We start from the raw sequence: 23,094 nt of genomic DNA on the forward strand, positions 1-23,094 counted from the left end.
GACTGAAACTGATAGACATTTCAGGTCCCCAGCTCACTGCAGTGTGCACTGCATTACACGGATGGGGAAGCCGGTAGGGTTTTTCTGCTCCTTGTGTGTCCTGGGTGATGGGTGGGTCTGACTCATCCTTCACTAGTGCTGGCCACCTGCTAGTTACTGTGGAGGTGTTGGTGGAAAGACAGGAAGAGGATTTGAAGGACACCCAGGATTGGAGTGGAAATGGAGCTGAGGTTAGGGAAGCGTTCCGCCTGCTTGATGGTGAATCGGCAGTTGGGGAGTAGAGATTGCTGCTCCAGAGGTTGGCGTTCCCCCGCTTTGACCTTCTGCCTGCACTTGGGCTGACAGCCCGGAATAGAGTTCAGTACCAGAACTGAACCTGGAGGATGGTCCAGCCCTGGGGCAGAGTCCGTAGCTGGCTGGTGGATTGAGAAAAGTTGGTCCTAGGTGTTGGCCCTTACTTGCCCCCTCCGTAATAGAGAACATCTTTATTTCTTGGTTTAAAATGTATTTCCTTTTTTGTTTCTTCTGTTGTTGGTTTGGTTTAGTTTTGATTATAGAAATATGTCAGAAACTGTTAATGATTAATTAGCCTTTTACCCCAGAGCAAGGTAACCCCCCTTCCACTCCTGACTCATCAGTAAACCTTGGGGGAGGGTAAAAAGTTTAAAAGCTTAGTCCTGACTGTAGCACTAAGTTGGCTAGCATTAGAAAAATCACTATCGGGGCGCCTGGGTGGCTCAGTGGGTTAAGCCGCTGCCTTCGGCTCAGGTCATGATCTCAGGGTCCTGGGATCGAGCCCCACATCGGGTTCTCTGCTCAGCAGGGAGCCTGCTTCCCCCTCTCTCTCTGCCTGCCTCTCTGCCTACTTGTGATCTATCGAATAAATAAAATCTTTAAAAAAAAAAAAAAAGAAAAATCACTATCTAAATAAAGTTGTATACATACTACAATAATAATAGTATATTTTAAAGGATACGGCGTGGGTTGAAGGGAAAGCCTGGGGAGGTAACAGTCCACAGGCAACCCAAAAGCTGTTGCCTTTTCCTGAAGGGCAGTTTGTACCTTGAGGTCATATATAAGACGGCTGTATCTATACCTTTAGTTTAGTGTCCTTTTTTTTAAGGTTTTTTTCTTTTTTTTTTTTTTAAGACTTTATCTGAGAGAGCGCAAAAGCAGGAGAGATCACAGAGGGAGAAGGAGAATCAGACTCACCGCTGAGCAGGGAGCCCAATATGGGACTCAATCCCAAAACCCTGAGATCGTGACCTGAGCCAAAGGCAGACACTTAAGCCAACTGAGCCACCCGGGCACCCCCTTATTTATTTTAGAGAAAGAAAGAGAGAGCGAGCAGGAGCAGAAGGCGGGGGGGGGGGGGAGAATCCCAAGCAGACTCCCTACTACGCATGAAGTCCAATGAAGGGCTCCGTCTCATCACCGTGAGATCATGACCTAAGCCGAAACCAAGAGTTGTCCGCTCAGCCAACTGAGCCCCCCAGGCGCCCTGTAGTGTCCCTTGAAGTAGATGCTCGTTCTCTTTCTAAACACACTTAATTCATGTAGTGAATACATGTGTAACTGTCTAAGCATATTATTTAGATGGACATGTTTTACATCAATCGATGATTCTTTCTTTATCACAGAAGTGCTTAACATTCAATCCAGCCAAAAGAATATCAGCCTACAGTGCCCTGTCTCACCCATACTTCCATGACCTGGAGAGACGCAAGGAGAACCTGGACGCCCGTCTGCCACCCAACCAGAACAGCTCAGACATGAACACAGCCTAAGGCCCCCGCCGCTGCCTTGTGCTGATCACCTGGAGAACACCCTTGGTGGCTGATGCCACCCCTCCCTCACCCTGAGTAAGCCCCAGCAGAGCTGCTGAGGATCACTGGCTGGGGACCTTCTAGTTGCCGTCTTCTGGACGGGCTCTGCTTCTCCATGGAAACCGCTTAGTTTACTGTTTTGAAATCAATGCAAGAGTGATTGCAGCTTTATGTTCATTCGTTTGTTTGTCTGTCTGTTTGTTTCGAGAACCTGGAAAAATTCCAGAAGAAGAGAAGCTGCTGACCAATTGTGCTGCCATTTCATTTTTCTAACCTTGAATGCTGCCAGTGTGAAGTGAGCAATCCAGGCACAGCTGAGTTATGATGTAATCTCTCTGCAGCTGCCCCAGCCTGATTCGGTACTTTTGAGTGAGAGTGTGTGTGTGTGCGTGCATGTGTCTGTGTGTGTGTGATTCTTGTTCTCTTAAAGTGTTACTTTCTGTAAACAACAAGAAGAATTGAATTTGAAAGACTCAAAGCGACCTATAAATAACAGGTTTCTGTTGACTACAGGTGATTTATCAGAATGGGCTTCTTGAATTAGAAAGTTGAGCCCATGTCCTCAGAATTTCATGGTCAAAAGCAGTTAAGTTTGCTAGCATTAAAAGGTTCACTATCTAGATGAGGTTTTATACACACAACAAAAGGAAAAAAAAAATACTGGTATCTTAAGAGACCTGTTTTTTTAAAGCATACATTCTAGTTACTCTTCCAAAAAAAGCTGAATTTACTCAGTATAAGTCCATTTTAACTTGTTTTATATGCTTTTATTGTTTATTTTGAAAAATACCCTTATAAGCTTTTTCTTACTTGCTATAGATTTAGGGAGTATACCTCAAATAGGTAAAATTTGTCAAAAAAAAAAAATTAGAGAAAGCCTTTATTTCCTGATTTGAAATCTATTTCCTTCTTGGGTTTTGTTGTTACTTTATTTTGCTTTTGATTTTAGGAATTTGTCAGAAACTGTTTGCTGTCTTGGTGTGGAGAATAGTTCTCTCTGACCAGAGACAGGAATACCATTTAAGTTTTCCCTATTACACTGTACATTTTCTACCATGCACTGCCTTGTTTGCAAAGTGTCCATCATATCTATCCCCCAAGACCTCTAATATATAGTACTACCATTACATAACTGATAACAGATTGCCCACACTTTTCACAAACACCTCCTGCTTGCTTGCTTTCAGTGGCCCTTTTGTGAATACTTAGATTCCGATTGTGGTTTGTGGCTCCGATTTCGCGATCCTAACAGGGCCCCCCCAGTAAGTCCTCGTTCTTATTCAATCTTCCTACCTGGCATTCATTGTTGTTACCTAGGCAGTGAGTAGAGGACTGGTTCTTCTCTTATCACCAGCACATAGATTGCTTTAAACAGTTACTTAGTGTTTTACAATTTTTGTAGAATATATTGTCAGAATCAGAGGGAATGTCTTTAACTGTTGTTTAGAAATCTATATTTACTCTCTAAAATGATCTTTTCTCCATCCCCCAGGCTGTGCTCGTTCCTAGTGCCTTGTGCCTACTCCTCCTCTCTGCAGAGCCAGCCTGACCTGGGCATTGTGAACAGCTTTATTTTTTTCTCTTGCCGTTTTCTCTACTGTTCTTGATGTCCCAGTGTCATCTCTGCCTTATATGTGATTAGTGCTCAAAAACACAGAGATTAAGCATCTTTCTGGAAGTTTAGCTGTCTTTGCTTTCTGACTCGTGATTTGAGTGCGTGCAACAGTTAGACTATGTTTAGAGTTAGGGTTTTCAAAAAATGAACATTGCTTCCCTCTGTAGAAAATGTTCCAGATGATGTTTATATGTTGTCAAGCCTTCCTGAATTCTTCACAGCTCAGTATTTCTATACTACCATCTTGAGCAAGAAAAAAATTAGGAGACTTTTCTCCTGGAAAGCTTTTTTGGGGTGGGAATTACTCTTTTTTAATATATACGTTGTTTAACATTTTTCTAACTCAGTAACTTGAAGGGCAGGAAGATTTGTCTAAAACCAGATACAAAATGAGAAGATGGGCCATATGACTGTTTTACACTTTCTTCGTTGTTCACAATATTGATTATGCTTTGTTACCCCTTATAAATGCTTGAGATATAATGAATCCAGAGCATGGGGGTTAGGGGGCGATGTCTCTCTTGGAACAGTGAGCTCTGCTTTTCCTTTGACGGCAGGTCAGAATACCAAGACATTTTTGCTGGGGTTTAGACATTTGAGTTTTAAGACTCACTGCACTGATTCGTCATGTGCTTTTTGTTTCGCATTCATGATCAGAGTGCATATAATTTGACTCTGCTTTTTTAAGTTTTTCCTAAGTTCTCTCGAGAAAAATGCAGCTGTTCTAAACTGGAATTTTTCAGCATTCTTGAGAATTTTAAACAAGTAGAGAGCCCCACTTTATTTCTAGCATATACTTTTGGTTCATTTCTTGGTAGTGTTTATTTAAAAAAAAAAAAAAGGCACAAACAGTTTCAGCATTGGATACTTGCAGATTATCCTCGGAGAGGCAGGAGGAGGAGGCACCTCAGCCTCTCTGAACTTTCAAGAGTCTGACCCCAGCTCTTCCATGAGTACTTCTTGGGAGTTGAGTGATTACCCTCTGCTTTATGCCTTGTATATCTGGCCTACCCGTTCTCAAATGCAGATCCCACAGAAGCACCCTTGGCATTAGGGCACCTGGACACGTATAGCACCATAGGACGTGACTGAATACAGCTTATTCTTCTGTGGACATATGGTTTCAAAGGTCTTTGCCAAAAGTGAAGGCATGGTTAGCTGCAAAGGCCACACTGCCCCAGGGGTATACTGAAGCCTCTTATAACAGGAAAAATCTGGGGTCAGATTGAAAATCACGTTCGCATTTCATAAGAGAACTGGTGCTGGCCTGTGGCTGCTGGTTTCTACGTGACAGTTGTTCTGGTGGTCCAGGCACTGTGGGAACTGTGGTGTGGGCTGGAATTCTAACAGTCCCACTGAAGAATAAAAGAGACACCTGTCCGTTTCAGCATCATAAGCTATCATGTGGCAAAGGAAATAAGGCCTTAATCTTCTAACCTTAAAAACATAGCTTCCAAGAGCTTTTAAGAACCCAGTGCCTTGGCGCCTCCCACTTTTGTCTCTCCTTTAAAGTGGACAGGAACCTAAGAAGCAAAGAACCTGTTTTGGACAAGAGCTCCGAGCCATTTTATCCCTCTGTATTCTCATGATTTTGTCTCAGGAAATCGCACACTAGGAATGGCACACTTTTCATTTAGCCCATTGTATCTTATGGAAAAATTGTTCAAAGTATTTACCTCAGAGTAGAATCTCTACCTTTTTGTTTTAAGTAAAAATGAAAATTTCAGAATGCACGGGATATCATAAAGAGATTCTGTACCCCTTACTAAAGATTTTATCTTTATTTTTTGATGACTCCAGAATGCGGTACTGTCCATCTTGGGAAAAAACCTAAATAGTACCAAACATTGTGAACCTTCAATTATGTATTAAAATTGAGCTTTTAACTACAGCTGCTTCTCTTAAAAGTGGTGTCTATTAAAGTCAGTAATGTAATCCTCATTCCTTTATGGAAATTAAAATCATGTAAGCTTCTAATACAAACATTAAAATTCTGCTCTTCAAATAATTGCTTCTTATAAGTGACAACTGGACTATTTGTATGATAAGCACACAAGAGAGTGTCTAACATTTTCCAAAAGCAGGCTTTTGTTGCATCATCAGGTCTAAGAAAGAGTAATAGTAAAAGTTAACAAGCCACTGTAATTACTTAATTGTGTTAGTACAGAAACTATAGAATATTTACCTTGGAAAGAAAATGTTGAAACATTATAAATTCTGAGGCATTGATAGAATTCAGAAGAATGCATGTTTTACATTGTGACATGTTAAAACAGTGTCTTTATTTTATAAAAATAAAGATGTGACATGATTTCAAAATCTTAAAAGTCCTAAAACAGTAGACAATGGATAGAGGAAATTCAGAAAAAAGTGAAGGTTTTCAAAAAAGGGTAGTTTCAAAGGTAGATATATTTTGAAGGATAGATATTAACAAATATATTGTAAGAATTTATATTACAGTCCCCTGGCAACTATGAAATCGATATGTTCTAAAACATGTCTTACAGAAAAGCTGTTCCAAAGCAGTTGCCATTTCAATTATCAGCCTGAAGAAACTAAACTACCTGTACTCCTTTCTTAGTTTGTGGGAGGAAGCAGCTATGAGAAGCTACACTTGTTATACAAGCCTAAGAGTGTTCATTGTAAGAAATACATATACATACTGAATTTTTAAAAGGCACGTTTCCTGTGCCACCAGGATTTTTTTGAAAAACTGAAGCCCAAATCATGTGCATCCAGTACAATTCAGATGTATAACTAGAAACATAGCTATGTGCTCCTTCCCCACCATGGAGAAACTTCTCGAAGCTACCCAAAAGCCTGTCCAGCAATGTGAGCCCCCAGACAATTAACAGTGGTGTTTTCCTCCACAAGCACAAGAAAACAGCATTTTCATTTCTTATCCATGCAGTTTTCAACCTCTTGGTGTTACATACCTATATCTCAAGCATTTCTAACTTGCACTTTTTCAGAAAATAAACCACAAGCTTCCTCTGGCCTTTTCTATCTTCTAATGTTTGTATACAGCAGATATGTGAAAGAGGAGGGGTCTGATTTTAAGTGGTTTTTTTTTTTTTCTCAGTTGTTTGTTTGTCTTAATGAAGTATGAATCAGCTTTTTCAAAATGTTTTCTATTTCTTAGCATTCCCAGGGAGTTTAGATAAATGCATGAACTTCCATCAACATATTTATGTTTCCTTTGATACTGGTGCTCGGGCCTTCAGGAAGAAAACAAGAGCCTCTTGAAAACTTATACAGGCTTTTTTTTTTTTTTTCCCCAAGCATCTACTTAAAGACTATTACAGCAATTTGAAGGTTGTAAGGTAGGAAAGGGAAATGATTTTTCTTGCAAATATCTGTTTTAAATTTCACACTGACCTAAGACATGGGCTTTCTTGTTTCATTCCAATATATTCCACAAGGTGGCACTTTCGGGGGGAGGGTGGAATCTGAGTAAGGCTAAAGAGGTACTTCGCAAGACTTCATTCTAACTTTATTTTTCTGCACATATTTTACTCTTGCTTAGCACTTGTTTTGGGGGGATGATTGACCTTGATATTTTAGTTATTCGCTAGGTTCTGAACAATTGTCTGAAGGGGAGTTGTACTTGAGAGTGAATAATACAACCATTTTGATCATTTAAGTGCATAAAGAGAGCCAAGACCTATTTTCCAAGAAGCATTTTTTTTTGAGGTACCTAATTACCTCACTCTTCTAGGTGCAGAAGTTACAAAGATAGATAGACTTAATAGTTAAAAGGCAACACTCACCTGTGACCTGTATAGTTTCCTTGGGAGTGGAAAACTCCTGTGGCCTCAGCCAAAGTACCTGTACCCCCGTCTGGTGTTTTCCCATTTCGTACCATGATATCTTTATACATTGATTAAAATTTTAAATCCTCATTTAGAAATCAGGTGAGTAAAATAAGTAACATTGATATTTAAATAGACAAAATGATTTTTTTCTGAAGAATTGGCCATGCTGAAACAGAGCCCTTATACACTAAAAGGCATGGTAATTTCATCACAAGTGTAAATTCACAAGAAGTGCAATTTTGTAAAAATCCTGTCCAAGCATGTGAGCATAATAACCTAGGAGTATATTTACATAAATCTTTCATTTCTCCACTTGGGAATTTCTTTGACAACTTTCTCTCTGTATCTATATAGAGATATATCCATACACTGCTATGTTTTAATTCACAGGTCTACTCAGAGACTGATCATCCCCCAGATGATTTTAGGTAATTTTAGAAATCCTTTTCCTCAGTAAGTGTTAATTTAGGAGGAAGACAGTTATAGTACTTTTCAGAGCTGCCTTAGCACGGTAAAACAAAGGCAGTTTACTCCTCCTGCGGGGCGGAAACTCCATAGTGCTTGCTTAACTTGCCTGCAGAGTAGCCGGCAGGCAAGTGTCACTAATACATTCTAAATCGAAACACCGCACACACTATAGGGGCTGGCCAGAGCTCTGTGGGGACTCCTCGGCCTTATCTGTCTGCTCAAAACCCCACCAAAGTAGAGTCCAATTTAAGCCTCTAAATGGAAAGCCAAATTCAGACCTCGAATTTGTTACCAGTTGGGCCAGTCTGAACTCAACTTGCTCGTGGTCAGCACTAGACGCCCACCTGAACCCCCCCCCCCCCAGGGTACGCCGCGCGGTCACCCCGCCCCTTTGGCAGTGGAGTGGTAGTGGGCGGAGCTGGCTGGGACCTGAAACCTAGTACACACCGGGCGGGGTACGGTCGGTCGGCGGTCCATGTGCCCTGCTGCTGTCTCAGAGGCATCTGTTCTGCAGTCCTAGGAAGTAGAATGTCCCTAGAAGCAAACGGGTGTCTTCTGTGCATAAATAAAGTACAACACAATTCTTTGAAAGTTCGGGTATAGTAATAATAGTATAATAAAGAGATGCCGCTCTGTATGAAGCATGTACCGGGCATCTCTCAGGCGCTAAGCTCAGCTTTTTTCTTTTTTTTTTTTTTTTTAAAGAGAAGATGTATAATTACAAGAAAGATTTTTTTATTTTTTTATTTTCTATCATTCTACATATATGGTGGCAAAAGATATGCGTGGAAAAGTTTTGTTTTGAAAATTTGTTTATTTTCTGTCTTGGCGAAAGCTCCTCACTCTCTAGTTTCTACTTTCTACTTTCCCTTTTTTTGGAGGGGGGGTGTCAAATAGCTAAGGGTAAATAAACCAGTTATCTCGCATAGTAGGAGATTTTCCTATTTAGAGGACCTTGTGTATGAATTGTTTCATCAAGCAAGTAACTCCTTTACCTTAGGACTTTGGATTGTCAAATAAAGGTTTCCTTGATAAAGGGAGCATATAACTACATATTGCAGTAAGGACCTATTACTGTAGCACTAAGGAGTGAGCATAGAGCCACACACAGTTACTTAATTTCTAACGCTCTGTGGTTTCTGGCCAAATTCTGCTGACATGCTTAGGTTATAGTCCTGAAGATACCCATTGTACTTGAAAGTTTCTAATCTTAAGTTTTTTTGAAATGCAATAATATGTATTAGTTAGCAATACTTCTGTGATCACCAGCAACTTCTAATTTAACCTTGAAGTCTGAATAATGAAAATAGTTCCCAGCAGTAATACAGTTCTTGAACTGCCCTCCCCCATTACCAAGTACATTATACAGCTTCTCAGTTTGGTCCTGTGTTTGCAACAACATCCACGTGAATATTACAGTTTCTCACTTATTTTCTATTCATGTGTTTTACTATGACCAATAGTAAGTATATTAGTTAGTACTCGGGATGAATAGCAGCAACTACCCCTAAAATCAGCACTTATCAAGGTGGAGAATTTCTATTTCAAGTTGTTCTACACTTGCATAAATTATTTCTATTATTATTCATGTATATTATTTATTTCTGAATCACACTAGTCCTGTGAGAATACAGCTGAAAGGAAATGGCATTAGGTTTCACATCTAATGTTCATTATCAGGTCTTGATGGAGCTAAGTAAATTAAAATTAGCTGAAGCCCCGAAAGCACTGCATGCATTTTAACATGATGAGTAGAATTCAAGTCTGTAGGGGTAGTATTTTTGTGTCTAGGTGTTTTACCATTATGTAAAGGAATAAAGCAAATGACTTTGTAGTTCTTTTGTCAGAGACGTATAGTATAGTGTGAAAATACAGCAAAAAAATTAAAACCAGATAGAAAAGCATCCAATACTGCCTTAATCTGGGAACTAGGCCAGACGGCCATCAGAGTAAGATGCCAGGCAGAGACAGGTGCCTGGCTGGTGCCTTCTCATATCTGGCCTTGAGAAGCTTCCTCCCTGCAAGCTTGTGCCCTCAATGGTTGTCCTGTGCAGTAGTGGGAACAGGTAGTAGCTGTTACAGGGAGAACAGTGTGAGAGTTTCCTGTAGAAGCAAACTGTCAACTTGTGCCTTGGGGCTTCCAGAATGTGTCAGATGGAGAAATTCAAGTTTCTGCGCTGCAAGCAACTTGGTTTTGTACAGAAGCAGTTCAGTCTGGTAACAAACCCAAGGACTGCACGGACAGTCGTCAGCAGTGGGTGTTAACAACCAACAGTCCCCAACACCTCAGAAGCTTGTGGCATTTCTGGTTATTTTAGGTTTTGATCTGAAGGTTCATTGGCAAGTGTTTGGCGTAGAAGAGCAGTATGTGTTAAGAAAAGCACAATATTGGTTCCCGTAGAGTGCAGATTAGATCTAGAGGGTTTTATAGGATTACCATGTCAGAGATGTGTCAGTGCATGTTTTCACTGTAAAGTGTATTAGTGTAGTGTTTCTGCATTCCCATAGGGCTTAGTTAAAGCTTTAGTCTAGGTTTTCAGCAAGGCTGTCCTACCCAGTAAGCTTTTTTTTTTTAACTTTTATAATAGAAAATGTGTTAAATGTAGAAAAAAAAATCTTGATTTGGACATTTGACCTGTTGGTTTCTGTGTTTGAAATCACGGTTCTGGAGATGTAGAGATTGTGCATGCGCATGTCAGATACTAATCTAGGCTGTGTGAACCAGCCCAGGATAACCAGTGCCCTCCCGTCCCCTGCATCCTCCCTCCCTCCCGCTGAGGTGCTCCCTGCCCCCATCTGGCCTGTCTGTGTGGTGCTCTTTATCCTCTTCTGCCGCTCTTTGGGCGGCCGGGACATGATGAGAGGGAGGCTTCAGGCATCACAGGTGTGCCTGCTCGGGCTTGGCCACCACTATTACTTGACCTTTGGCTGGGCACGAAGTGTGCTCACAGCACCAATCCCAAATGCCCTCTGGCATGTTTGTGTGCATCTTCACTTCAAAACCAAGTCATCCTACAGAGCATTCAACTTTGGCTGTGGTACAAAGAAACGAAACAAGACTATAAACCACATTCCAGGCTGCTGTTTTCTGTCCATCTATAGGCCGTAGTTTTACCGTATTTCTTCGTACTTGAAACTCATTCTGCTATTTTAATATCAGGGTACAAACTTACAAGGGTGCATGTTCCTTAAAGGTGCAAAATGACTCTCATTCCGTTTGCTCAGATCGCTACAGAATGCTGTTTTGGTGCTTTGTATTGAGCAGGTCTAAGGAGCGGTATGGAAATCACTGGAACACAGTCTTACGAGAATGTTGGCCGATGGCTTGGTATAGATAGTGCTTCTGCTCTTCTCTCCGTAGGTAAGGTTGAGAGTTACCACACTGGCCTGTTGGGTTCACGTGGGTATCCTTTCTCACAGGGTACAGAAACCCTGTGCTCTCCCCATATGGGGGTGTGCGCAGCTCTTTGAAAGCAGAGACCTTCCTATGTACCAGATCATTTAGCCCCCAAAGAGAAGTGGCCATGGGTGTAGATAGGAGCAGAATGGGAGGGGCTCTCTTGCTCTGGCAAGCGACCCTCCATACAAAAAGCTCTCCTGGGACAAAAAAAAAAAAAAAAAAAAAAAGCTTATATGTAAAGTTACCCCCTTCATAGCACCCTGAGCTAAATGATCTTGCTTTTTTCCCTTTAGGTAGATAAAAATACAGGTCAGTTTATCTAGACTCTTCCCACCTGAAGAGGAAAATAGAAAAGTAGATTGTTTGTATCATGTAAGATATATAATCCAAGGACTACCCAAACTTACATTAAATCCCCCATCACTAGCAATCTGTTCTAAAAAGTAGCTCAAGTCAAAGATGCTTAAATGACCTGGACTGCCCGAGGTCAGAGGCAGTCATTCTAGCATGCGCCTTACTCTAGGACTCACTTGGAGAGGGACAGCTGCCAATGTTGACTCTGTTGCAATAGCAAAGGTAACATGTCAGAAAATCTAGAGGGTTGCAGATCACAAATCCTTTGGAAACTGGATGTCTTACTGGGTGCTAGAATGCAAATTTAGGTATTTATTGTTGGGTAATCGAATTCATTGTTTTTTAAGAATTAGTGTTGAAACATCACTGTCCAGTTCATTGTTTTCACATATGCACAAGCTAAATTGAAGCAAAAAGAGAATGGTTTGTATATTTGTCATACCTTTTGTATTTCTTACAATAAAAATATTGGTAGCAAATAAAAATCATAAAAACAGCCATCTTAGACTGCTTTCTTGGGAATGAATTATTGTCACTGCTCTTTTTACTTAATGTAAAATGAATATAATTACAGTAAGTAAAGTAACTTATAATTAAATAGCAAGTTTTAGCAGAATGTGTTTAAAACTTTCATTGTAAGAGACTCGATTTCAGGTTTCAGATGTTTTTAAAAACTAAATAGCGGCTCATTGAGCTTAAAGCCGCAGTAACAAATGTAAGCTCTTACTAGTTGATCATGCTGAACGCTGACAGCATAAAACCGAGTAAAGCATGGCAGGCCTTTCCAAAGCTTCCAGATGGGGACCATGAAAAGGTTTGTGTAACCAGCTGCTGATAACCTGGAGATGAGCAAAGGGTTCACACTGGAAGTGGTACTTGAGTGCACTCAGCCGAAAATCATTGTCTCCCAAGCATACAAGCGGAAATACTGTGCGTGTGCAATGCATGCAATGATGTAAGCACAAGCAGTAAGATTGGTGAGGCCACCCCTGGGGCCGTGGTTGTTAACATCCAGGTCATAACCTACAGAGAGAAATCCAGTCTCACCACAGGATCTGGTAGCCACATGCACGAGCTGATGCACACATGTATATACTGGGAATTTAGATCTCACGAAATGATGCTGAGTGCCTCACTTCTCTTTTCTCTTTTATTATCCTTCACTCTGAAAACACTGGTGGCAACCCACTAAACTGATTTCACAACCCCACTAATAGGTGGTGACTTAATGTTTGAGAACAATTAGTAAGGGGAGGTGGGTATGTGTAGGGGTCTTGAGGTGATGTTGGAAAGGTTGAATACATAAAGGGATTTTGGAATCCATATAAAGGGATTTGGAACCAGTAAAAGGTGTTAAAGAGGAAGACCGTTTCTATTAATGTGTGTTCCTCTTCGTTCAACTGCTTATATACTGACACAGGGTGATAAGCTGATATAGTATACAATGAATCAGAAGTGTTGCCGTCTGATATGGCCCTGTCTTCGTATATATCAGGTACCCTTTTAAGATTTGTTTTAGAGAGCACATGCAAGTGTGGTGGGGGAGGGGGTGGTGGGACAGTGGGAGAGAGAGAGTCTTGGGCAGACTCCCCTCTGAGCACGGAGCCTAACACAGGCCTCCGTCCCAGGACCCTGAGCTGAAATCAGAAGTCAGCCGTTTCATTGATGGAGCTACCCAGGTGCCCTGATACCAGGTATTTTTTAATTAGTCCTCCAGAATTCCCTGGAGGAGCTCTCATTAGGACTTACCTTAATTATGTTTAACAGGCCCTAAATTACATTTTAAAATTTGCATAAAATGTTCAGGGGGGGATAATACAGAAAATCAAGATGATGATGGCTGGCTCAGTTGGAAGAGCATGTGACTCTTGATCCTGGGGTCATGAGTTCAAGCCCAACATGGGAATGTAGAGATTTCTTCAATAAATAAAACCTCAAAACGTTTTTTAAAAAAACGTTAGATTAAGGCATAACTACACGTATTTCCACAAACCGTGGGCATCTGCAGTCAGGTTTGACTAGACCATTTACATCAAAGCAGCGTACAGAACGATCCTTCACTTGATCCCTAGCTATCTCTGCTATTCTAACTTAGAACATTCCATTAAAAGGCCAAAGGCCTTTGCCACTGATTTGCCCTTGTATCGACCCAGTTTACCTGCTCTCTAGGGAAGAACTCATGTCAGGGATGGGCCCCAGGAGGTCCTATTTGTTCTACAAATGCCCCCTTTTTTTGGATGTAGCAAATGGAACAACCATCATATCCCATCATATCCCATGGAATGTGGGACCAAGAGATAGTGCGTCCATCTCTTAGATGTCTGCAAGTGCTACCTGTAAACTCAGAGCCGCAGATAGCTGTTTTTCTTGCTGTGTGCACAGGGGACCCTGAGGTGCTGGCCTAGGGAGGGGGCTGGTAATGTGCAGAGGCTGAAGCCAGACAGCTTTCTGACTCATCTTCCCCAGGCTTGGGAACTCCCCATATCCTTATAATGAAGTCTGTCTCTAGCTTCTTTTTTTTTTCCTCCATTGAACTTAGGTAGCTTGGGGAAATTTCTGTCAATTGCTGCGGAAGTCCTAGTACAGCTCCCTCTCCCCTCTACCAGTACTATAGCTTGAGGCCGCTGCTCTGCACTGTAATTTCAAGCTATTGGAAAGCTAAGTATAGGGGCGCCTGGGTGGCTCAGTAGTTGGGTGTCTGCCTTTGGCTCAGGTTGTGTTCCTGGGGTCCTGGGATTGAGGCTTGCATGGGCTCCCTGCTCATCGGGAAGCCTGCTTCTCCCTCTCCTACTCCCCCTGCTTGTGTTCCTTCTCTCATTGTCCCTCTGTCAGATAAATAAAATCTTAAGAAGAAAAAAGAGAGAAAGGAAAGCAAATCTAAACTAAGTGCAAGAGTAGTGTCCTTATTTAAGTGTGGGTAAAAGCAATGCTAGGGGAGCCTGCGCTTTTCAAATGGGAATTCCCAGAAACCTGGAGTATACAGTGAGGAGAGAATACAAAGCCACAGATAAAAAGATCTACTTTCTTCAAGCATCAATTTTGCTTAAAAGAGAAAAATGGTTTTCATTGAAGAAAGATGCTTTTTTAAGTATATAAATGGTGGAATAAATGCAAAATTCAAATTTTTTAAGTAATATAGAGGACTTCAAAGACATTCTGTGACTTCAATAACTGCACAGAACCACCACATCACCAGACACCACCCCCGTTACAATTCACTCCTACAGAACATCTTCGAGAAGTACTGCATCAGCATAGAGGAGACATGAGCACTGGGAATGGGGTCTGGTGTTCTAAATCCTGTACTTCTGTGATCTCCAGGATTCCTCCTTGTAAAATGATATTTATTATGACAGTGTATTCAGAAAGCTGATAAAGTCAAGTTTACTTATATTCACTCAACACCTACTGGCCTCAGCTTTCAAACAGCACCTGATGCAAAGAGGCAAAAGTATCCAGAGTGACAGTTTGTGACAATCGACCTTCCCTCCTGCCTGTAAGATGCCCCTGTGATACAGTGTTATTTAGCTGTGGGGCAGCAAAAGTGGTTCTCTGAAGAGGAGATGGGAGGCAATTAATATTCAAAGAGCCATCCCCCAAGTGCTAGATACTCGGACATGCCCTTCAAATACAAACTATCTTATTTCTTCAAGTCGTTCTCTCCGAGTCAGAAGTAGATGGTGGTGTCAACTTCAAACAGTCCTAAAATAAGGTTGCACACAACAGATAAGAAAGAAATGGGATTGGGGCACCTGGGTGGCTCAGTCGGTTAAGCAGCCCACTCTTGGTTTCAGCTCAGGTCATGATCTCAAGGTCATGAGATTGAGCCCTGCCTGGGGCTCTGTGCTCACAGGGGAGTCTGCTTGAGATTCTCTCCCTTCCTCTCTCTCTTCCCCTCCTCCTGCTCATGGTTGATCTCTCTTAAACAAGTCTTTTTAAAAAATGTGATTGGATGTTCTAGAGTCTAAAACTGAGTGGAGGTTCAATAGTGTTGAATGAATGAGTGACTGAGACAATTTATGTGTAACTTACATGTTGACTATAAAATATCTAAAAATACAAAAACCAAAGAAAACGTGTTATTTGAAATCCTACCACCTAGATAAAACTATGGTTAATATATTGATAAATAATTCCTACATATCTAGCTTTAGAAAGACACATGTTAGATACATGAATATAATTTTATACCACAGAAATGAACTGTGCCCACCCTTCAATAAGTTATGCTTTGGGGGTCATTTATTTGCTTTACATAATATCCTGGATGATTTGTCATTTCAGTAAATACAAATTTATATCACTACGTAGTATGGCTGCATAGTATGTATGTCATTGTGTAAATGAACTATAATTTACTTAGCAGATCCCCTGCTGATAGACATTTCTCCCCAGCCCACCCTGTTTGTTCAGTATATGAAATACTGTTTCCAGGAGCAGTAGTCTGTGAATGCATCTATTTGAGCATGTCAGTTAGATGTATGTCCTCTATCGGTCATTGGAAACTCACTCACTCACTCAGCATTTACTGAACCTTTACTCTGTTCCAGGCAATGAGAGAGAAGCTGCTAAAACATCTCTAAGGATTTTGATTTGAGCAATTGGAAAGATCAAATTATCATTGACTGAGAGGAGAAGAATCAGAACCAGGCCCTGATGTTTATAGAGAAGGAGATAAAGAAAAATAAGCAGCAAAGACTAAATGGCCTTTACTTTTTTTTAAGATTTTATTTGTTTATTTACTTATTCGAGAGGGAAAGAGAGCAGGGGGAAGACTGGAAGAAGGGGGACAAGCAGACTCCGCACTCAGCACAGTGCCTGTTGTGGAGCTTGATCTCAAGACCCTAAGATCATGACCTGAGCTGAAATCAAGAGTCAGACGCTTAACTGACTGAGCCACCACCATAGCCTGCCCTAAATGGCCTTAAGAATGAACATGTGATGTCAGATGAACATGATGTCTGGAGAATGATGAAAATTTTTTGAGGAAAATACAGTGATCATTGTGACAAATGCCACTGGTAGGTCCAAAAAAAAAAAAAAATGAGGGCTGAGAAATGACCATTGATTAAGCAATATGGAAAATATGAGTGACCTTGAACAGAAGTCCTGATGAAATGGTGCAGGGGTAAAAATTCCCTTCAGAGTGGATTCAGGAAGAATTGGTTGGTACATGGATGAGGAAAGTGTTAGATGTAAAATGAGAGGTACTCTCATTTTGTGTATTGTAAAAGGTGTGAGGTACAAAGTAGACCTGGTACAGTGTTGAACCTAAATAGAATTTAAATTCAACTTACTTTCCTCTTAGGTTCAAGAATAAGCCAAGATGTCAGTTTTCAGCACTTCTATTCAATATTGTGTTAGGGATCCTAGTAGTACAATAGTCAAAAAGACAGAAGGCATAAGATTGGAAAGAAAGCAAAGTTGTCCTTATTCACAGACAACATGAGAGTCTGTGGAGAAACTCCTAAAAAACCTACAAAACAAAAAGCTACCAGAACAGGAGCACTGGGTGGCTCAGTTGATTAAGCATCAGTCTTGTGGTTTCAGCTCAGGTCATGATCTCAGTTTCCTGGGATGGAGCCCTGCATCAGGCTCCATGCTCAGTGGGAAGTCTGCTTGGGATTCTCTCGCTCCCTCTCCCTCTCCATCTTCCCCTTCCCCCAACCCCCTGCTCATGTTCTCTTTCTCTCTCAAATAAATAAATAAAACTTTAAAAAAAAATTTAAACTTTGTTCTTGGAAAGAAATCATTAAGAAAATGAAAAGACAGACCACAGATTGGGGTGGGGGCATATTGCAAAACATTCTGGCAAAGGATTGGTATTCAGACAAATAATCCAATTTTTTAAATAAGCAAAAGATTTGAAATAAAACTTCACCAAAGAAGATAAATAAAATAAGTGCCTGAAAAGATGGACAACTACATTAGTCATTCAGGAAACACAAATATAAACCACAATGAGATATCACTACATACCTCCTGGAATGGCTAAATTTTTTTAATTTGACAACACCAAGTGTTGGTGAGGACATGGGACAACTGAAACTCTCACCATTGATCTCAGTAATTAATGCAAAACAATACAGGATGCCATTTTGGAAAGAGTTGGGAGTTAAACATACAATTCAATCCAGCAACCCCACTGGTAGGTATTTACTCAGAGAAAATGAAAACATATGTGTACACAAACATTTTAATATGAATGTTCATAGCAGCTTTATTCATAATAGGCAAAAACTATAAACAATCCAAATGGCCATCACTGTGTCCATGAAGATGGGAACTGTGATTTATAAATGAGTTGAATATTACATAGCAATAAAAAGGAACAACTGTTGCTATGCACAGAACAGGAGAATCTCAAAAAGAATCATGATAAGTGGAAGAAATCAGACATGAAAGGATACTTCTTATTTGATTGCATTTATATGAAATTCTAAAAAACACAAAGCTAAGTGTAAGGGAACTTTTTTTAGAGAAATGAAAATGTTCTATATTTTGACTGTAGTGGTACTTACATGACTATGCATTTATCAAAACTCAACAAACTATACATTTTAAACTGGTGAATTCTATTGCATGTAAGCTATACCTCAAGCAAGTTAATTTTTTTAATTAAAGGTGTTCTCTTTCATTGCTAACAAAAGCCAACCTGAAATAATTGGAGAAGAACTTTTATAGCTTGTGAGTCACCTCGATAGAGATGGAACAAGAGGAGAGTTACAGTAAAATTATCATGCATTGATTTGGTTGAAGGTCTAATGAACATCAGGAATTTTCCTTTCTGACTCACTGTACTTGGTAACTTCCACTGCCTCTGCCCTAATAATAGCACTGAGCAACAGGTTTATAAAAGGAAATGTAATTTAAGTGAATGGCTCCCTTTCGCCCGGAACCGTCATCTTCCAGTAATTTGCCAAAATGACCAACACAAAGGGAAAGAGGAAAGGCACCCACTTTATGTTCTCTAGGCCTTTTAAGAAGACACAGAGTGGTTCCTTGGGCCACATACATGCCAATCTATTAGAAAGGTGATATTGTAGACATCAGGAGAATGGCACTGTTCAAAAAGGAATGCCCCACAAATGTTATCAATGGCAAGACTTGAAGAGTCTGCAGTGTTACCCAGCATGGCTATTGACATGGTTGTAAACAAACAAGGGCAAGACTCTTGCCCTGAGAATTAATGTACATATTGAGCATATTAAGTACTCCAAGAACCAAAATGGCTTCCTGAAGTGTGTGATCTGGAAAAGAAGGAACCCCAAGAGAAAGGTCCTTGGGTTTGTCTAGAGTGCTAAGCCTGCTCCACACTTTGTGAGAACCAGGGGAGAGGATACTGAGCTGCTGGAGCCCATTCCCAATGAATTCATGGCTGATAAGTGTAAAAAAATAAAAGAACTCAAGACTATTAAGTAAGTAGGTAAGTAAATAAAGTGAATGGCTACTTGGTTTTCATGATTCAAAATCTTTAAAAATATATATATCCTCTTTATATTTTTTACAGTGAGACATATACCTGTTTGGAGCACAAAATAATCATGGTCACTCTTTTCTCTCTGTGTAGGTAAAATTATATCCAGAACTGAATGGCGAGTGTGGAATCAGAGAAAGGGGAGTTGATTAGTTGAGCAGTTTTATAATCAAATAAATCAGAAAACAAGGCTATCTGGTGAAAAATAATTCTTATGCCCCCCGCTTCAACTCACTAATACTATTATAAAGTAACCACCAGGAAGAGTTTAGTGTGTAAACTTTTCAAAAATTTCCCTAGACATATTCAAGCATATATATGTAGTAAGTTAAATCACTTGAAATTGCCATTCTTATAGGTTAGAAATTGCTGAATATTGGGACGCCTGGGGGGCTCAGTTGGTTAAGCAGCTGCCTTTGGCTCAGGTCATGATCCCAGCGTCCTGGGATCGAGTCCCACATAGGGCTCCTTGATCCGCAGGGAGCCTGCTTCTCCCTCTGACTCTGCCTTCCACTCTGTCTGCCTGTGCTCGCTCTCGCTCGCTCTCTCTCTGACAAATAAATAAATAAAATCTTTAAAAAAAAAAAAAAGAAAGAAATTGCTGAATATCAACAATTTCATGTGGTTCAGCCAATATATCTTCTTGTTAATGCTCATGCTCTCATATTCTATATATTCTTCTAAAATTCTCTTAATATTGTATAGTGGCCATTTTTCTAGATCAGTACATACAGCTGTATATCACTTTCTAAATATCTGGATAGTTGGCCATTGCCTGGATGTGCCATACTTTATTTAACCAGCTCCCTTATAATGGATATTTACCCCGTTCCCTATCTTTTACTGTTTTGCTTACTATAGTTGAATAATCACAATGACTATGTCTTCAAACCTGAAAGCTCTATGCTTCCATTTCCAGTCTAGGGTTATGCCCACTCCAACAACAAACACTTGAGTTTGTGGATTGGGTTTCTGTTGTCTCTTTTGCTGATGTTCTCACATACAATGTGAAATTCTTGGTTTTTCTCACAACAACAATGAAAAGTATAGAACATTTATACTACTAAATTTGGATACAGATCAAGTCAGTCCAAGTGTACCTAAAGATGACCTTTTTTTGAAGATTTTATTGATTCATTTGAGAGGGAGAGAGCGAGAGAAAGAGCAGGTGGGTGAGGGAGAATCAAGGAGCCCAACATGGGGTTCAATCCTCGGATTTCAGGATCATGACCTGAGCCAAAGGCAGATGCTTAAGCAATGTAGTCACCCAGGTGTACCAAAGATGCCTTTCGAATTAAAGTCTTTGAATACTATTCAAGTTAAAAATCCTTCCTCCAGTGAATCATTATTAGTAGTATTAATATTAAATACTGTTACTGTTATTATTAGACCATCATTATTTAAAGCTTTGTCTTTTATCATGCTCATGTTATTCCTTTGTTCAAAAACTTTGCCTGTAGGGGTGCCTGAGTGTCTCAGTTGGTTGAGTGTCTAACTTTTGGTTTCAGCTCAGGTCATGATCTCATGGATCCTAAGATCGAACCCCATTCGGCTCCATGCTCAGCCAGGAAGTCTATTTGAAGATTCTGTCCCTCTCCTACTCTCTCTCTCTCAACAAATTCATTTTAAAAATAGAAGAAAGAGGGAGGAGGGGAGAAAGAGAGGAAGGAATGGAGGAGGGAGGGAGAGAAGAAAAAAGAAAAAACTTTGCCTGCAGAATAATATAAAACTTCTTTCCTTGGCATTCAAGGCCCTTTGCCTCCAGCTCCAGTGTACGTTTCTAGCCTTGTTTTCCCTCTGTCACAGGTGGTCTATGCTGCCATATCTGATCACCTTTCCTTTTACTCAGGCTGTTCCCTCTGTCTGGAATGTTCTTCCTCTTCAGCTCCTCTGTGGGGGTCTGTCCACCTTCCAAATCCAACTGTAATGCCACTTCTCAATTATCCCTCATTCCCCCAAAAGCTGTGTGATATTTTAAGTAAAGCAAAGGCTCTCAAGTTTGTAACACCTGTGTTTGAAGCCCCAGCTTCTCCTTTTTCTAACTATGGGACCTGAGGCAAATTTCCTGGCTTATCTTAGCCTCAGTTTTTTCTCATCTGGAAAATGGGATGAAATTGCTTAGTCATGTCTAAGCAATTTGGTAGAAGGTATAGGTCCATAGCTAGAAAGCAAATGTATTTATTAGCAGATCACACTTGTATAGAGGATGGATAAAGCATTTCGTTATTCTTCCGATTGAGTTACTGTAAGTTATATTCTGAGAAGGCCAGGACCGATCCAGTCTTTCTGGAATCCATTCAGATGAGCTCCCAATAGCTCTGGCCTTCTTCATTAGTTTTACAGGTCATTTTCCCCTGTTTCTCTGTCCTCCCACGGGATCCCATGTGCCATCTGGAAAGTGCCTTGTACATTGCCAGTGGGGGAGATATATACAGGACACAAGAAATTTCCTGTTGAATTATAGCAGTATTATATTTTTAAAATCTCTGTACTCTGTATAACATGCCAAAGGAACTCAAAGGTAAGAAGGAGCTAAAAAAAAAAAAACAACAACACTATATTCTTTCACCGATCGCTATCATGTTTATGGTGGAGCATTGGAAATAATATATATTAAATTCCTGGAATATTAAAAACACTATAAATTAGCCATTAAAAAAATCACCTTACTGTTCACAGACTCTCATCTTCCTCTTGTCCATACAAAGAAGCCTTTCTTTGGTCAGAGAGTCCCCAGCTTCAATTAGGAGTAATGGAGGAGGAAGAGAAACGAGACTAGAGGACAGATTCAAAGTAAAAAGCAGAGTGGGTTACTCAAGAGAATGAGGAGTAGAACCATAAATGGGCTACATTTGAGAGAGTTCATGGAAATTTTTTGAGAGAAAATGGGAGCCAGCAGCAACTGTTGTGCAATGCAGTGCGAGCAAGGGAAAGAGAGAGAAATTGGGAAAGATAATGTTAAGGAGTTTTTATGTATGTAATGAGTGTAAGTCTGTTTTGCTTTTTTCCAAGAATCCAAAAAAGATTCAGGTTGATTTTCAATTACTTTCTTTTTTTTTTTTTTTAAGATTTTATTTATTTACTTGAGAGAGAAACAGTGAGAGAGAGGATAAACGAGGAGAAGGTCAGAGAGAGAAGCAGACTCCCCATGGAGCTGGGAGTCCGATGCGGGACTCCGATCCCGGGACTCCAGGATCATGACCTGAGCCGAAGGCAGTCGTCCAACCAATTGAGCCACCCAGGTGTCCCTTCAATTACTTTCTAATAACATCATGCTTAGATGGGCCCACAGTGGCCCAACATTAGCCATGTCTATAAACAGTAAATATAATGACTCCCTCTTTGGAGCCCAGATCACCTCCCTTGAAGTTTAGTACTGTACTTCCATTATTATGAAAAATCATGTACTAAAATTGGCCCTCTGTCTGTATAACTCCCCTACCAGGTTGTAGACACGCCCTTTGAAGGAAGGGCTGGTATCTTCATGGTCTTTGGGTCCTGCATCGTATCCAGCTTCCCAGTCACCTCCTCAGCGAATTGCACAAAATAGAAGTTCAACAATTAGTGTGAAATAAATGCATGTTTATGCATGTTATGTTCAATAATTAAACATAAAGTCCCATTTCTCTAGCGACATCTGTGACAGTACTGTCTTCTCCCCCACCACTTGATGATGGACTCTGTTGAGGGACCCAGTCTGTCCTGGCGGTCACTTTACTGCCAGCACTTGCGCTATGTTAAGCCCATAGTAAGTACTGGAATCATCTTCGTATCCCCTAGAATGAGGATTTCGGCGCATCAGAAATGGAAGAGAGTAAAACAGTCCAATGCCGAACGGGTGTGTGTCGCCTTGGTGAGCCCGCTGTAGGAGAAGAGCAGTACCCGCCTGTCCTGGGCTGGGATCCGCCGGGAGAAGCCTGGGAACCGCGAGTGATCGCAGACGCCCGCCTCTCCTCCGCAGCGGTAGGTGGCGCTGTGGCCGGGTGCGGCCGCTAGGGCCGCGAGGCGCCTCTCTCTGGGCAGGGTAGGGAGTCGGCAGAAGGACCTCCGGCGGGCCCCTTTCGGCCGCTCTCTGGCCTCTTCTCCCTCGGCGTTTGTGGGCTCAGTCCTGCACCATGGGGAAGCGGGACAATCGGGTG

At 40.9% G+C, this 23,094-nt stretch overlaps 2 protein-coding genes across 11 annotated transcripts in view; both read left to right on the plus strand.

Moving 5' to 3' along the window:
* Nucleotides 1-11,978, plus strand: part of CDK6 (cyclin dependent kinase 6) — a 244,070-nt gene extending 232,092 nt beyond the window's left edge. For all 4 annotated transcript variants that reach the window (XM_082692623.1, XM_082692625.1, XM_082692622.1 and 1 more), the window contains exon 8: nt 1,641-11,978. In XM_082692623.1, coding sequence (XP_082548749.1) covers nt 1,641-1,787 — 147 coding nt within the window. In that variant the 3' untranslated portion in view covers nt 1,788-11,978. The remainder of the gene's footprint in view (nt 1-1,640) is intronic.
* A 10,190-nt stretch (nt 11,979-22,168) lies between these two features.
* FAM133B (family with sequence similarity 133 member B) overlaps nt 22,169-23,094 on the plus strand; it is a 44,874-nt gene continuing 43,948 nt past the window's right edge. For 2 of the 7 annotated variants that reach the window (XM_082692630.1, XM_082692635.1), the window contains exon 1: nt 22,175-23,094. In XM_082692630.1, the coding sequence (XP_082548756.1) occupies nt 23,071-23,094 (24 nt within the window). In that variant the 5' untranslated portion in view covers nt 22,175-23,070. The other 5 variants (XM_082692633.1, XM_082692636.1, XM_082692638.1 and 2 more) reach the window with 4 other exon arrangements.

The sequence above is a fragment of the Mustela nivalis genome (assembly GCF_964662115.1).
Source record: "Mustela nivalis genome assembly, chromosome: 12".
Taxonomy (NCBI): Eukaryota; Metazoa; Chordata; class Mammalia; order Carnivora; family Mustelidae; genus Mustela; species Mustela nivalis.